General features: G+C 41.2%; 1 protein-coding gene across 5 annotated transcripts in view; it reads right to left on the bottom strand.

Moving 5' to 3' along the window:
* The window catches only part of PLEKHM3 (pleckstrin homology domain containing M3), a 137296-nt gene that overhangs the window by 61487 nt on the left and 61842 nt on the right, over positions 1-13967 (bottom strand). For all 5 annotated transcript variants that reach the window (XR_002439610.1, XR_002439612.1, XR_002439613.1 and 2 more), the window contains one exon: positions 7935-7998. Coding sequence is in view for 1 of the 5 variants with exons in the window: in XM_021399698.1 (XP_021255373.1) it covers positions 7935-7998 (64 nt within the window). In the remaining 4 variants the exon portion in view is untranslated. The remainder of the gene's footprint in view (positions 1-7934; positions 7999-13967) is intronic.

Raw genomic sequence — 13967 nt, 5'->3', positions numbered from 1 at the left:
CTAGTTCTCATATGAAAAATATCTATTAACAAACTTGCTATATCTCCATGCTTCTCCTCCAAGACATTAACGCACCTAATTAAACTCAGATGGACTCATCTCCCTGGCTGCCACCTGCCCAAACACTGCCCCCATAAGCCCGGCCAGCTCTGCTGTGCTCTCCACCTGACCACGAGCCATTCTCAATGACAAGTCCTTTCCCCAGCAGAGCTGCGGTAAAAAGGAAATGCCAGTAAAACCCTTGCCATTACCACTAATTGTAAGCCGAGCTGTCAGCAGCTTGTGAAATTACATACACACCTGGACTATCAGCTAACCTGAAGCGTTTCCTGTTCTGCTGAAAGGCGGCTCAGTGCTAGCATACTCTACGGAGTGACGGAAATGAGTGATAAAGAAGCCACAGGAAAAGCATACAAACTGTACAATTGCTATTTTGCTAGCAGACATTTTAATAGCTATAGAAATACACATTGTGCAATTTTTCCCACTCTAGGATTATTTTCATATTCTTCTGCTAATGCAGTTATGAAAATCATAAAGGCACAGGTCTAAAAATAAGGACTTAAGGATGGCCATTAACATTACACTGTTATGGTCCAAGATGCAAGTGTTTATGGAGCTCAAGTACAAAACTATCCAGGTGCCTCACAATCTTTATGCACTTAAACTGCACAATGCACTTTCTGTGACACCAACAAATGACTCTAAGATGTAAATCTGAGCTTCAATTGCGGTAGAGGGAAGCAGGCTGCTTCCATCCTAGGATACACTTAAAATAAGCCAGACAGACTACCTGTTTTCCTTCTTTTTATCATGTCCAGGATGATTATTTTAAACATCCACATAGGAAACTCACCTTACCTTAATCCCACTACAAATAACTTGTCCTGTGTCTCAGAGAAAGCTGTAAGCAGAGATGGGAAGAGCGTCCATATCCATTTGACCTGAAAGTCTTGGATGGGGAGCAGAATAAACCACCCATGATTCCGGAGGAAACAGTCAGAGACCTACTATTTCACCTGGACTGCCACAAGTCCATGGGGCCAGACCTGATCCATCCGAGAGTACTGAGGGAGCTGGCGGAAGGGATAGCCAAGCCGCTTTCCATCATCTTTCAGCACTCCTGGTTAACTGGAGAGGTCCCAGAAGACTGGAGACTTACCCGTGTGACTCCCATCTACAACAAGGGTCGTAAGGAGGATCTGGGGAACTACAGGCCTGTCAGCCTGACCTCGGTGCCAGGGAAGGTTATGAAGCAGATTGTCTAGAAGGAGATCACAGGACGTTTGCAGGACAACTGGGGGATGAGGCCCAGCCAGCAAGGGTTTGTGAAGGGCAGGTCCTGCTTGACCAACCTGATGTTCTTCTATGACCGAGTGACCCGCTTGGTGGATGAGGGAAAGGCTGTTGATGTGGTCTACGTAGACTTTGGCAAAGCCTTCGACACTGTCTCCCACAGTATTCTCCTGGAGAAGCTGGGAGCCCGTGGCTTGGACAGGTACACTCTTTGCTGGGTAAGGAGCTGGCTGGAGGACTGGGCCCAGAGAGTAGTGGCGAATGGAGTTAAATCCAGCTGACGACCAGTCACGAGAGGTGTTACCCAAGGGCCAGTGCTGGGGCCTGTCCTCTTCAATATCTTTATTGATGACCTGGATGAGGGCACTGAGTGCACTCTCAGTAAGTTTGCAAATGACACCAAGTTGGCACAAAGTGTCGACCTGCCTGGGGGTAGCAAGGCCCTACAGAGAGATCTGGACAGGCTCGATCACTGGGCTGAAGCCAGTGGGATGAGGTTCAACAAGACTAAGTGCTGGGTCCTGCATTTTGGCCACAACAACCCCAGACTGCTACAGGCTTGGGGCAGAGTGGCTGGAAGACTGTGTAGAGGAAATGGACATGGGGGTATTGGTCGATGCTTGGCTGACAGTGAGCCAGCAGTGTGCCCAGGTGGCCAAGAAGGCCAATGGCATCCTGGCTTGTATCAGAAATAGTGTTGCCAGCAGGAGCAGGGAAGTAATTGTCCCTCTATATTCAGCACTGGAGAGGCTGCACCTCGACTGTCCAGTTTTGGGCCCCTCACTGCAAGAAAGACATTGAGGCCCTGGAGCGTGTTCAGAGGAGGGCGATGAAGCTGGTGAGGGGTCTGGAGCACAGGCCTTATAAGGAGCGGTTGAGGAACTGGGGTTGTTCAGTCTGGAGAAGAGGAGGCTCAGGGGAGACCTTATCGCTCTCTGTAACTACCTGAAGGGAGGTTGTAGTGAGCTGGGGTTGGCCTCTTCTCATAACTAGTGACAGGACAGGGGGGAATGGACTCAAGTTGCGTCAGGGGAGATTCAGGCTGGACGTTAGGAAGTACTACTTTTCTGAAAGAGTGGTCAGGTGCTGGAATGGGCTGCCCAGGGAGGTGGTGGAGTCATCGTCCCTGGAGGCATTCAAGGAACTTTTTGATTGTTGTGTTGAGGGACATGGTTTAGTGGGGTTGTACTGGTGGTAGGTAGATGGCTGGACTGGATGATCTTGTAGGTCTTTTCCAACCTTGCTGATTCTATGATTCTATGATCACCTGCACCTCACAATGAGAACTAGACAAATGTACTGATGAACTTTAGCAATGCATATGTTTCTCACTTCACCACACAAACTTCTCTCTCATCTCCTGGCCACCAAATATTTAAGAGCAGGAGCTGTACCTGACACGTCAATTAAAACCCACCACTGCTTTAAGCCAGCTCTACTCTAAGCAACGTCTTCCAGCCTGTGTTCAAATGAGTACTGGCAGAAACGCATCTCAGGACTTGCATCTGTCCCACATGCTGCATCAAACATCTTGTTCAGGAGGCTGGAGACATAAAGCTAACATTTTCACTACCATGCTGGATAGTGAACTGTGGCAGCTATGACAGAGAGGTGCCTTGCATTTTGCTGCCCTTGCTGAGCTTAGTGAACTCCCACAGAAAACTGTGAAAGCCAAATTTTCAGCCATCTCAGCAGGATTGCATTCAGCCAGGTCTGACAAAACCCTAATTCCACTTCTCATTTGCCACCTCCTGCCCCTCAAGCAAAGTAAGGGCTTGTCTAAACTTAGAAGGATCTGCTGGTACAGCTACATGGGTAAGCCTCTTTGGTAAATACATGTTTAAGCTGATACAGCTTATATTGATTCACTGAATGAAACAAATGATGCCAGCAAGAGACTTTCTCATTTACGTAACTGAGTTTGCACTAATACTTTTATAAGTACACCTATATCCATTAAGTGTGCTTGTTTGTTTTTGCAATGCACCTACTCCAGTAACAATTCTAGTGCTAGACCAAGCCCAAAGTATGTTACCAAAAACCCAGTTTTGCCAGTCAATACAGCCACATACACACTACTGGCTTTCACTAGCACAGGCCTGTTAGGTGCCACTTCCTATCACTTCCTTGGCAGAAAGTGCTGCGTTATCAAAATTTTGTAGCACAGACCTGGCTCATTACAAGCTTTCAAACAGTTTTTTTTCTAAATGCTATAAAGAGCATCACCAACTTCCTCCATCTCAGTTTAGGAAAACAGAGAAAGGGCACAAATTTCCTACTGGAAAAGGATGTATGAAGAAAGTACAGGACAGGTGAAAAGCTTGAAAAAGTACACCAGTCCTAACCACTTCTTTGTTCTTCTAAGACTTTCTAATCCTTTTCTAACAATATGCTAGGCTCAAATTAGGTGCAACTTAAGCTTCACTTAAGCTTGATTGAAATTCTTGAACAGAAACATTAAGATTTTTATGTTGGGAATGCTTCTGTTAGACCAATTTTTCACCTAGTTCAAAAGTCTATCAGATACTGTAATCTCTACTACATATGCCAGAGAAAGATGAAATCGTTGATATGTCTGTCAATAAGGAAGACATCTCTCTAATCCCCTCAACAAGTAATGTGTCTGTTCTGAAACCTTATAATCTTTTTATCTTACGTAGTGCAACAGTGGACATTCTCATTATGGATACTTAATCCTCTCAGAGATTATAAACTTCTGGCCTTGGTAATATTACTGTGGCATTAAGTTCCTCATGCTCACTGTGTGTGCTGCAAAGATGCATTTCCATTAAGGATTTTTACACGCGTCTCAAATTCACCGCATGACCCGTGTTACATTACTATGAGAACTACTGTCCACCCTTTCTCTCCATAGTTCTTCACATTGTCTGTATGTTCATCTGCAGCAAGACAGTCAGGAAAGGTGATGTGAATTAAATTGATGCTTTAATTAAATGCTAATGGATTAATTTATCTATGAGACAAAAATGGATAAATCATTACTACATTAAATCCCTTTACGGATAAAAAAAATCAGAATGAAAATGCCTTTAATATAATTTAGCTCAATTCACTTCAAACAAAATGAAAACAGCTGATATTTTGAATAAAAGTATTTACAGTAGTTCAATATAGTTCAACTCATCATTTTAAATTCCCATGCTCTATAACTTAAAATCTTTTTCCTAAGTATTCCTGTGTAAATGTATCTTTATGTTTTCTCAGATCTCACTCAACATTACCATCCCTGACATCCAGTCATTTTTGTTGTTACAGTGATCCTTATTTTACTGTACCTTTTCAAGCTAGCATAACTAGGATGAAATTGTTTCCACAAAAAAAGGTTTTCTAGTGTGAAGAACAACGTGGCATTAATCATTGTAAACATGTATATCTTACTATTTAACATAAAGAACAGGCGCGATATTAGTTTTTCTGTGTGGATTAAGCACCTGAATTTCAAGCTTGTCACAATAGCCACTTCAAGTCTTCTACTTGTAAAGCTCCCACTAATCTGGAATCTAGCTTAAGTAGCAATAATTAGTTTTCCTAAGAAATGCAAGATTGTTGTCTGAGTCAGCTCCTATGTAATTCAGTGTTTACACAGCAGTGTAAAATCTAGCAGTGTCACCAAAAACAGTTCCAACCCACAGAAAATGAACAGATGCTTTTGAATTCCAACTTGCATGTACCGTGCTCACGCATCCACAAACCCAGTGGACATTAGTAACAGCAGCAGAGAATAAGTTTCCAACATCCACTAGGTTTGTGATGAGGGGACTATACTGCACATAAACAAGAGGAATTGTTTTTCTTAGTGTACTATTTTCTGCTAAAAACAGTAATTTCAAGAGTGAAGTCTTGCTTCCTAACAACTGGAGGTCATCTTCCTTAAGGCTTTAGTTGTTTGGAATAGCTCTGGATAAACTGGCTAACAGGGAAGCAGTGATGTTTTAGTGGCAGGCTCAGCAGTGACACAGAACAAATTATTCTCTGGAGAGATGATCATAGGGAGGGCTGGAAAGGAAAACAAATGTACCAATGGGACAGAATAGGAAAGCTGTCACACTTCGTTTCTGCTCGTTAAATCTGCATGGCCCTAGTTAGTTGTCTCAGGTGCTAATGCCTGACATGACAACAAGGACAGGAAGAAGTTAAGAATAAATGCCCCACGAGAGTGTCCATTGATGGACTTACCATAAACTTTACTGTAGTCACCAGGACACTGGTTTGCAATGCAACATTGCTGGGGTGCATGTGTGCTTTTATCTATTTTAAATAAACACACATACACAAATAAAGAATATCACCTACTGCCTCTTTGGTTAAAGGTCAGGAACCTACTCATACCTGCCATTACAAAAAGTACCTCCTCACTTGAGAGTTAGGCAAGTTTCCAAAACTAATGGCATCTTGTCTATTTTTTTTCTCCCTCAGTTTTGAGTCTCACTTGAGGTCTTCCCTGGTAGAGCCGTGGCCAACCGGATCCAAATTACAACCATTCGCAGATCACCAGACACCTCAGATAAGTACTCTGCCACACCCGTAACATCTAGGCATGGAGATCTGTTGAGCCTGGCAAGAGATTTAAATTGTGTTTCCTTTTAAAATAGCATTGTATGATGCTTCATCTTCTGGCACCTGCAACTTTTTTTTTTTTGTACGTGAGAACAGATTCTCAGCACATTTCTAAAATCAAACTGCTTGGTAGAAAACGTCTGCTTGTTTTCTAGGATCTTTAAAGAGAATCTGGGTAGGAAACAAATCAGAATTGAGCTGTGACTAACCAAGGTAAAGGTTGCTTATATCTGCAGATTACCCCTCTCTGCTTTTCTAATTCACTCACCATGCTTTATCTTTCCATTAATCTTTAATAAACCTTTTAGTTAATTCTCCAAACACACACAATATACATGACAGCAGGACACAGTGTAGAAGCAGCTCATGGATATGAAGAAATAGGCAGTAGGGGAATCAAAAGGAGAGGAAACTTTTAGGATTAAAAAACATCCCAACACAACTGCAGCTGAATGGAAATTGATGAGCCATCAGGAGAAAGCAGCAGGAAGGGGCAAAGTGCGGGACACAGCAGGGTCATGTAAGGGTGTCACTGTTTCTCTCACCAGGACCTTCCACCCCTTTCCAACTTGGTTACACTTTGACAAAAAACAGGCAATCGGAATTCAAACCTGTAGACACTGAAACGTGAAAAACCCTTTCTAGGCTGACATCAAGGATATGGCTAGATTAAAAGGTAAATCCAATTTAACCAACCCTAGCAGAAATGGTAATCAAATTATACTGCCTCTAAACATGATAAATCTGGGGCTTGGGCCCTTAGGGGAAGAGAAGGTGTTTTGCAAACAGAAATAAACACAAAGAAACATACTAAAGGGAACTGCTAAATCAGTGGATGAATTGTGACTTCTACCCTCTGTCCCTCCCACAGGGTGCTCGATAAGCTGCTGATTGCTTCTAAAACATCTACTACCAATGCTGGAAACTGATTAAGCAGCTTATAAAGCACTGGGGGCTAATAGACAGGCCCACCAGGGAGACTGCAGCTCTGGAGTTAAGTAGCTTGCTATTTCATGGCTTGATTATTAGAGATGATAGCAGAACATGCTGAAAGGATGTAGAAATTTGCTTTAGATGACTGGCCTTTTTATTTTATATATGGAATCATTTCAATTCTGTGACTTCACCAGCCAACAAAAACCTACAGAAACTGTAGCTCCGTAGTTCCCAGCTCTGAGGGCAATTTGAACTACATCAATTTAAGATACCAACAAAACACCTTGAACTGGCTATGCTGTTACCTTGCAGAAAAGGTATGGTTAGACAAGTAAAACATCAGTGAAAGAAGCTTAAAATAATGAGTTTTACATGTCACTGACAACAGCATAGGAGCTTGAACACAGATGGTGCCTTGGTCAGCTAGCACATCTTACCTCATTGCTTCCTTCATTGTGTATCTAAGCACGGCAGCACATTCACCTTGGACTGCCTGCCCTTTTCAGTTCTTTTTGCCAAATAATTCTTGTTTAATCTTGTATGTGACAGAATTCCGCTGTTCAGGCAGATGCATTGCAAGCTGTTCATTTAGCTCAATCAACACCAACACAAAGACACATTTTGCTGGCACATTATCTCTTCCATGGTCATAGTAACACTGCCTGGCCTAACTTTGTGTAGTGCACTTGTTGAACTTTTTTTTTTGTATTAGGTATTGTTGTAATACCTTGAAGACTTATTAAATAAGCATGTTGCGCTAGGGACTGTACAAACTCAAATTCCTGAAGAACTACTCTTTCAAGCAAAAAAGTAAATACTACTTGTCACTACTTGTCTCCAGTTGAGCTTGAGGCAAGTCTTCATTGCACAGATGAAAATTTCTCCCAGCAAAGTTTTCTCTTGTGGCCTATTTCCAGTCCTATTTCAACATTGCAGCTCTAGGTTTTCTCTCTCAGTACTAACCAATGGCCCTGTTAACCCACTTTTATATCAAACCATAGACCATAGAGATGGCTTTAAAATAAAGCAACTTATATTTTGGTTAACTTGCAGTGGGAATATACGATTAGCACTGAAGATTCTTGGTGGGTAAGACAAAAGTAGAATTAGTTGAATGAACTTACCTGCTGGAGGTCTGCCAGAGAATAAAGATGGATTTGCTGAAGAAGATACTCTCTCGGAAAGATCCTGAAAAAGAGAAGAATCAGTGCACTGACATGCTTCTAAAATATGGGGTTTTTGACTGGGAAACTCAAAGATTTCCTCCCTTCCACAAAAGACCACAGAACAAAAGCATTAGAGACAGAATTTGTCAGAAACTGGAATTATGTTACCCCATAAGCATTAGCTACTTTTCAATATTCCTCAAGGACACAACTACTCCACAATTTCCACAATGAGAATGAATACCACACCAGTGTCATTTGCCAGCATGTCTTCCACCATAAAATTAACTGATATATAGTCCCCTTTGTATATAGAAAAACCTGTATTGGTATAAACTGTACAAAGACTTATTTAAAAAAGTTATATTTTCCTTACATAAAACACAGTTTCAAGCAAGACCATTGACTATCATCTGACAGACGTGCAATAAAGCTATATTACAGAAACTGAAGCAGATGTCCTTAGAATGACTTGCAGTAAAATGAACAACAGGGTTAAAGTAAGAGTACAGAGAAAAATTAACTTTGTAAAGTCAAGTGGATATTAGCAAGAAAAGTTTATGAAAACCTATGCATTTGTTGGGAAAAGTAACTAATTAAAATGTCTATCTTTGTGCAAACAGACAGAGGCACAACCAGCTAACCAGCTTTATTTTCTATCTGCCTAGAACAAACTTAACACCATGCTGAGGTATTCCACTGAGAAAATAACCACATCACGCTTGGAAAAAAAAAAAAGAAATCAAGTAGGTCTAGAAGAGCAACTATTTTACAATATACGTTGTTTAGACAAGAAACTGTGAACTCAGTTTCCTACACTACTACCATGACAATCATGCGTTTTTCAGGTAACACAGAAACCAAATTATTGACCTTAATAAACACATGAACAAAGCTCTGATGAAGATCAGTTTGCAGTGGTAGAACTGAATGAACAGAAAGACCACTGGACATGAACAAAAAGAAACCATCAAGATATTGAAAGATCAATACAAATTTGATGATAACATGAAACTGATGACAAACTACACAGGAACTCAAGAGATTTTAGAAGCTGGAACAACATAATTAGCTCAACCACAAGTCAGCAGGCCTAACAGCATCAATCTTTGACAAAACACTGAATCTCACAAATAATGGAAGCACCCTGTTTCATCCTGCTTATCAGGTGTCTTAAACAACTATTTTAAAGTGATGCTTTCAAAGCTGTCTTAGAAGGATTAGAACGTTTCACTGCTGTTAAAGTGAGTGGTACAAAATCCCATCATCCTTTTTGTGTTTTTGGAAAAAAACCTAATCTTTGTTGGAGTAGGAAGGAAAGAGTTCTGCAAGCAAAGCACTGACAACTGGGCACTACCGATTTCATGGCACTCTCCTGGAGCAAGATTGTGCCTTTACTCCTTCGTAACTCAGCAACCACATCTGCCCTACCCAGCTGTTTCTCAGCTGCTGTCTCACTAGGCTACTGCATTTTCCACTTTCAGTTCTGCCATTGCTTCGATCAGAGGTGAATGTGTTTCAGTGGCTCTGCTGCATCATGCCTTCATTATACATTTGGCACAATTTCAAAGACAGCTAGAAACCAGAGAAAATCCAGGTATCAGACAACATGTGACACTTGGATTCCTCATTTACATGTAGAAGATTATTAAAATTGATTGCAAAGATTTAACTCTGAGCAGCATTACAAAGCCTTTAGTATTCTTCAGCTCTCATACAATTTATCTCATTAAAATTTCCCCTTTATTCTCCCCTGATCACACGCAGGCACTAAACTCCATGGTAGCTTTGCCAGGAAGCGTATTATTTGCTGACGCCCTTACAGTACTGCTAAGGAAAATAATTAGCTAATGAAAGATTTCCTTTTCTAGGCTACAGAAAGTCTGCAGCCTGAATAGCCCATAAGGCAGAAGATGTCAATGACTAATATCAGTGACTAACATCACATTCCCCTGCCTTCAAGGACTGCATTTTATTTCCTGCAAGTTCTAACTTCTAAAAAGCATGCTGATGAAGAGCAAACCAAGGATCAAGTGATGACCATTGCCAGAGGTCTCAGCCAGCACAGGCACTGGTGACAGTCAACCTTTCCCTATATCCACCTCCCCTCCTGAAACGTGTGCAGTAGCAACTCCGGAGATCCAGCATCCAGTACTCCTCCTCCCTTCCAAACCTATTTCCAGGAAAAGAAGTTGGCACTACTCTCCCAGTCTTATGTAAGGCACAGAAACACACACACGGATGACACTCCAGCAGAAGGAATACTTGCTTTCAATGTTATGGAAACTGAGGCATTAAAAAACCCTCAGTAAGTAAGGCTGGTATGGTTTCAGATTTGCAGTCCTTCTATGGACTCAAAAAATAAAAATTTGGTTGTTGTAGGGCCACAGAAGAACAGCTGAGCAGTTAGAACTTGCACCAATAACAGTGTTTGCAAAACTTCTTAGGAAGCAAACAGACTGGTCCTTGTGCAGTTTCCAATACCTGCAGTGGTGCAAAGCACTCCCTCACTACCAGCTTATGTCCCCAGAAGTTGAGACCAAACATGAGAACACTTCAGTTGTCTAATAGCTCAGCCCCTGATCTTTTAAAATAGAAACGATGTGCCTTCACCTCACCTGTTGTGAGCTGAGCAACAAAACATAGTGGAATATTGGTAGGAAGGTTCAATCTTTACTGCCATACCACCAACATCTGCCTCTGACATTGCAGGCCAAAATAATAAAATAGGAGGCATTACTTTCAGAGCAACCATTGTAACTTGGGAAGCCACCTCTCCAAAATGCATGTTTATCACCAGTGTTGTCAGCCTCTAGTAGGTGGGGAACAGGAGCAAAAGGCTCTAGAATATCAGTCACAAATGCATATTTAAAAAAAAAAAACAACAACCAAATACTGTAAAATGCAGGTAAACCAGTTGAAGCAGGAAATCACACTGACTAAGCGGTCCAGGGAACAAGAAAATGAACAACACTCAGCATTTCAACAGGCTTGGCTACCCGTAAAGGTTCTCTGAACCTAGGGAGATGATGGCACATACAACATATTTTGCAGTAGGGGCACACAGGAATAATTTAATTATTTAATGTCTCTCACTTCTTCTTTCAAGATGCTTCTTCTCATGCAGACTTGAAGTCTTTCATCTTCATCCTTCTGCCAACAGTAATTGAAATTAACCACAGGAAACCAGACATCAGAGTACAGCAGCTGAGATGGGACAGTGCCATTACATTAGCATCTGGACAAAGTATTACATGGCATCCAAATCAACCTGGAATCACCTCTATGGTTAAAAATGTAACACAGACTGCAGAGCAGAATGGGGTAACTACACTCAAAAACAATTCACTAGAAAATACATCTCTGCTTTCCACATGAGAAGGAGCTTTGAACATGCTGGGTGAATTTAAGCCCTCTGTCTGAAAAGACCAAAACATGTGTTTGCATTTCGTACTGTCAAGTTTTTCCTTTGACATAAAGGTCCTTTACAAATACCAAATGGGAAATCTCCTGCAAGTCATTTGAAAGCAAAAGAAAATATGTCCATTTTGTAAATCTTTTGATTGATACTCTATGAGGAATTGATTTTTTTTCTAAAGTTCAATTAAAAGCATTCAATAAACAGTGTCCTTTCAGTCCAATCTTAAGGCACAGAAAAAACTCAGAGTGAGCTAGACAGAGGTCAAATACAAGATGTTAGGACTCATCACAATAAAAACTCAAACTTCTGCTGCTTCAGAATGTGACCTGTGACCCCTGAGAAGCAAATGGTATCGAGTGCACGTCCCACTAAAAGCACCTCCTAAGCTTTCATGAGGTTTAGAAACTCCCAGCCCAGTTTCATCACTGATGCAAAACAGAACAGTTGTGAGTCACAGGATTGCAGTGCTGTAAACCCTGGCTACCAGTCAGAATTAAGTCTGCAGTGAACAAACTAAGTTCAATGCCAACCAGTCCTTTAGCTTTCCCAATCCCCATGAACAATGAAATCCAAAGTCCTGTTGGTTAAAGGTCTTTAAATTGCTTTATTGTAACGACGTGCTAAGAATCAGAGCAATCAATGCAAGCAGGAAAGAAACTCACCATTCTGAGACTTTAGGTCCAACTAAAACAGAGAATTAAGCATTCTCAGATTGTGATTATTATTATTTCTTGTTTGATATATATCAGCCTTCAAGCAAGATAGAACTTGAAATTTCAACTGTTTCCTTTCAGAGGATCTTATCATGTAAGTATTTGCACAAACAAAGGTTATCTCTTAGTGTTCTCCTGCAAACAGAATCACCGATAAGGCTTTGCTTTTTGCATTTGGACAAAGTGTGTAGTCATGGTGCTTTGTTAGCAGTAAGTAATTGCTCTGCATTTAAAGCCTGTTTATCATCAGCTTGGGTCATTTTTCTCCCGTGGGTTAAATACCCTGACAGCTTGGCTAAAGCTTCAACCAATTAATCTGCTCAAGCCTGACACTATAACCAAAGTACAAATGTGATAAGCAAAGTGAACTCTTCTTTTTACACCACAATCAAAAGAAATCAAGTTAGCTGGCAGCTGGGCACAAACCAATCTCTTTTGTACCAAAAAGCCTACTGGAAACAGAGATGGGGGCAGGGAGAGAAGGGGAAGCTGGCACCACGATTTCATGTGCCAGCCAGGAGTGTCTCGTTTGGCCAGATTGAGATTTGCACGGCTGAGCTCTGATTCATAGGAGATGCAGATGCACCAGTCTAGCATACAGCCATGTTCAGAAGTTCTCTCCACCCCTCTGCAGGAAGCTGCTACACCCACAGCTGGCACAGCACCCCATATACCAAGTCCATTTCCTCAGCCAGCAGTGTTCGTAGCCTAGCCCCGCAACTTACACCACCACCAGTTTACTTTTAAGCTACTGCACCAGCTGACAAACATCACCACTGGTTTACTTTTAAGGTACTGCACCAGCAGACAAGCAAGCACACGCTGATTTCTGCCATTCCCACTAGACTGAACACATTTTTTACCCCCTGGACAAGAGGCAACAGAACCTCTTAAACCCTTGCATTGTGCACCTCTGACAGCTGTGATTGTGTATGCATTATGCAGGTAGGAGAAGCTCATGCTCTTATCTCTTTAACTGCACCTCAAATTTTTCAGAGTTACTTTTTTTTAAGAAGTAGAGAGGAATATAAGTAACTCGTGAGTTACCTCAAATATGAGTCTGTTAATTTAAGGTGCAGAACAGCAGCAAAGATAAGGGAGAAAAAGTAGAATGTTTTCCTAGCATTGCTAATTCATATGGTTTTATTCAGGCTTCTGATACACTGCATTTTCTTAGCAATCCCAGCTCCTAGAAGTATACTGGGAGAAGAGAAGCTCAACTTTCCAGTCAAACAAAAAAGTTACTCAGGGAAGTGGGGTCCTGGGAAACCTGGCGATTCAGAAGTCAAAAGCTAATAATAAATTAAGAAAAAGAAAATAGTAATAAAATTTTAAAAGTACCACTGACTTTCTTCTTGAGGTATTTACACCAGATTAAGGTGTTGTGTTTTTTTTTCTTCCCATTCTAGGGTTTTGGTTAAAAAAGCATTTCTGAACCATTTCAATTTCATGAGGGAACTCTCTTCTGGGAGCAGCCATTCTCTAAATAACTTCAACCCACACTAAGAGCTAGACTGATTACCAAGCATGTCCAGGTAAAGTAATTTTTCAAGTTAATATGAAATTCTCCATGAGCATTCCTAAACCAGCTAACCTTTCGTCAGCAATCCTGAATCAGGATATAAACTTCCAGCAAAAATGCAGTGTAGTATGTCTCTCTCCTCGGTGGTTATTTCAGTAAGGTAAAGATAACATTGTGAAAGGCAAGAATTACTATAGATCAAACTCAGGAATCAAATACCACCAATACTAAAAGAGGAATGCAGAGAATTAGAGACACAAGTTTCATCTTGAATTCAAAATAGCTTGAAAATCATCTTGAAATCAAGTTGAGGAAAAATCCTTGAAGTTTCCTAC

The sequence above is a fragment of the Numida meleagris genome, chromosome 5 (assembly GCF_002078875.1).
Source record: "Numida meleagris isolate 19003 breed g44 Domestic line chromosome 5, NumMel1.0, whole genome shotgun sequence".
Lineage (NCBI taxonomy): Eukaryota > Metazoa > Chordata > Aves > Galliformes > Numididae > Numida > Numida meleagris.
This window is presented reverse-complemented; position numbering and strand designations above follow the sequence as displayed.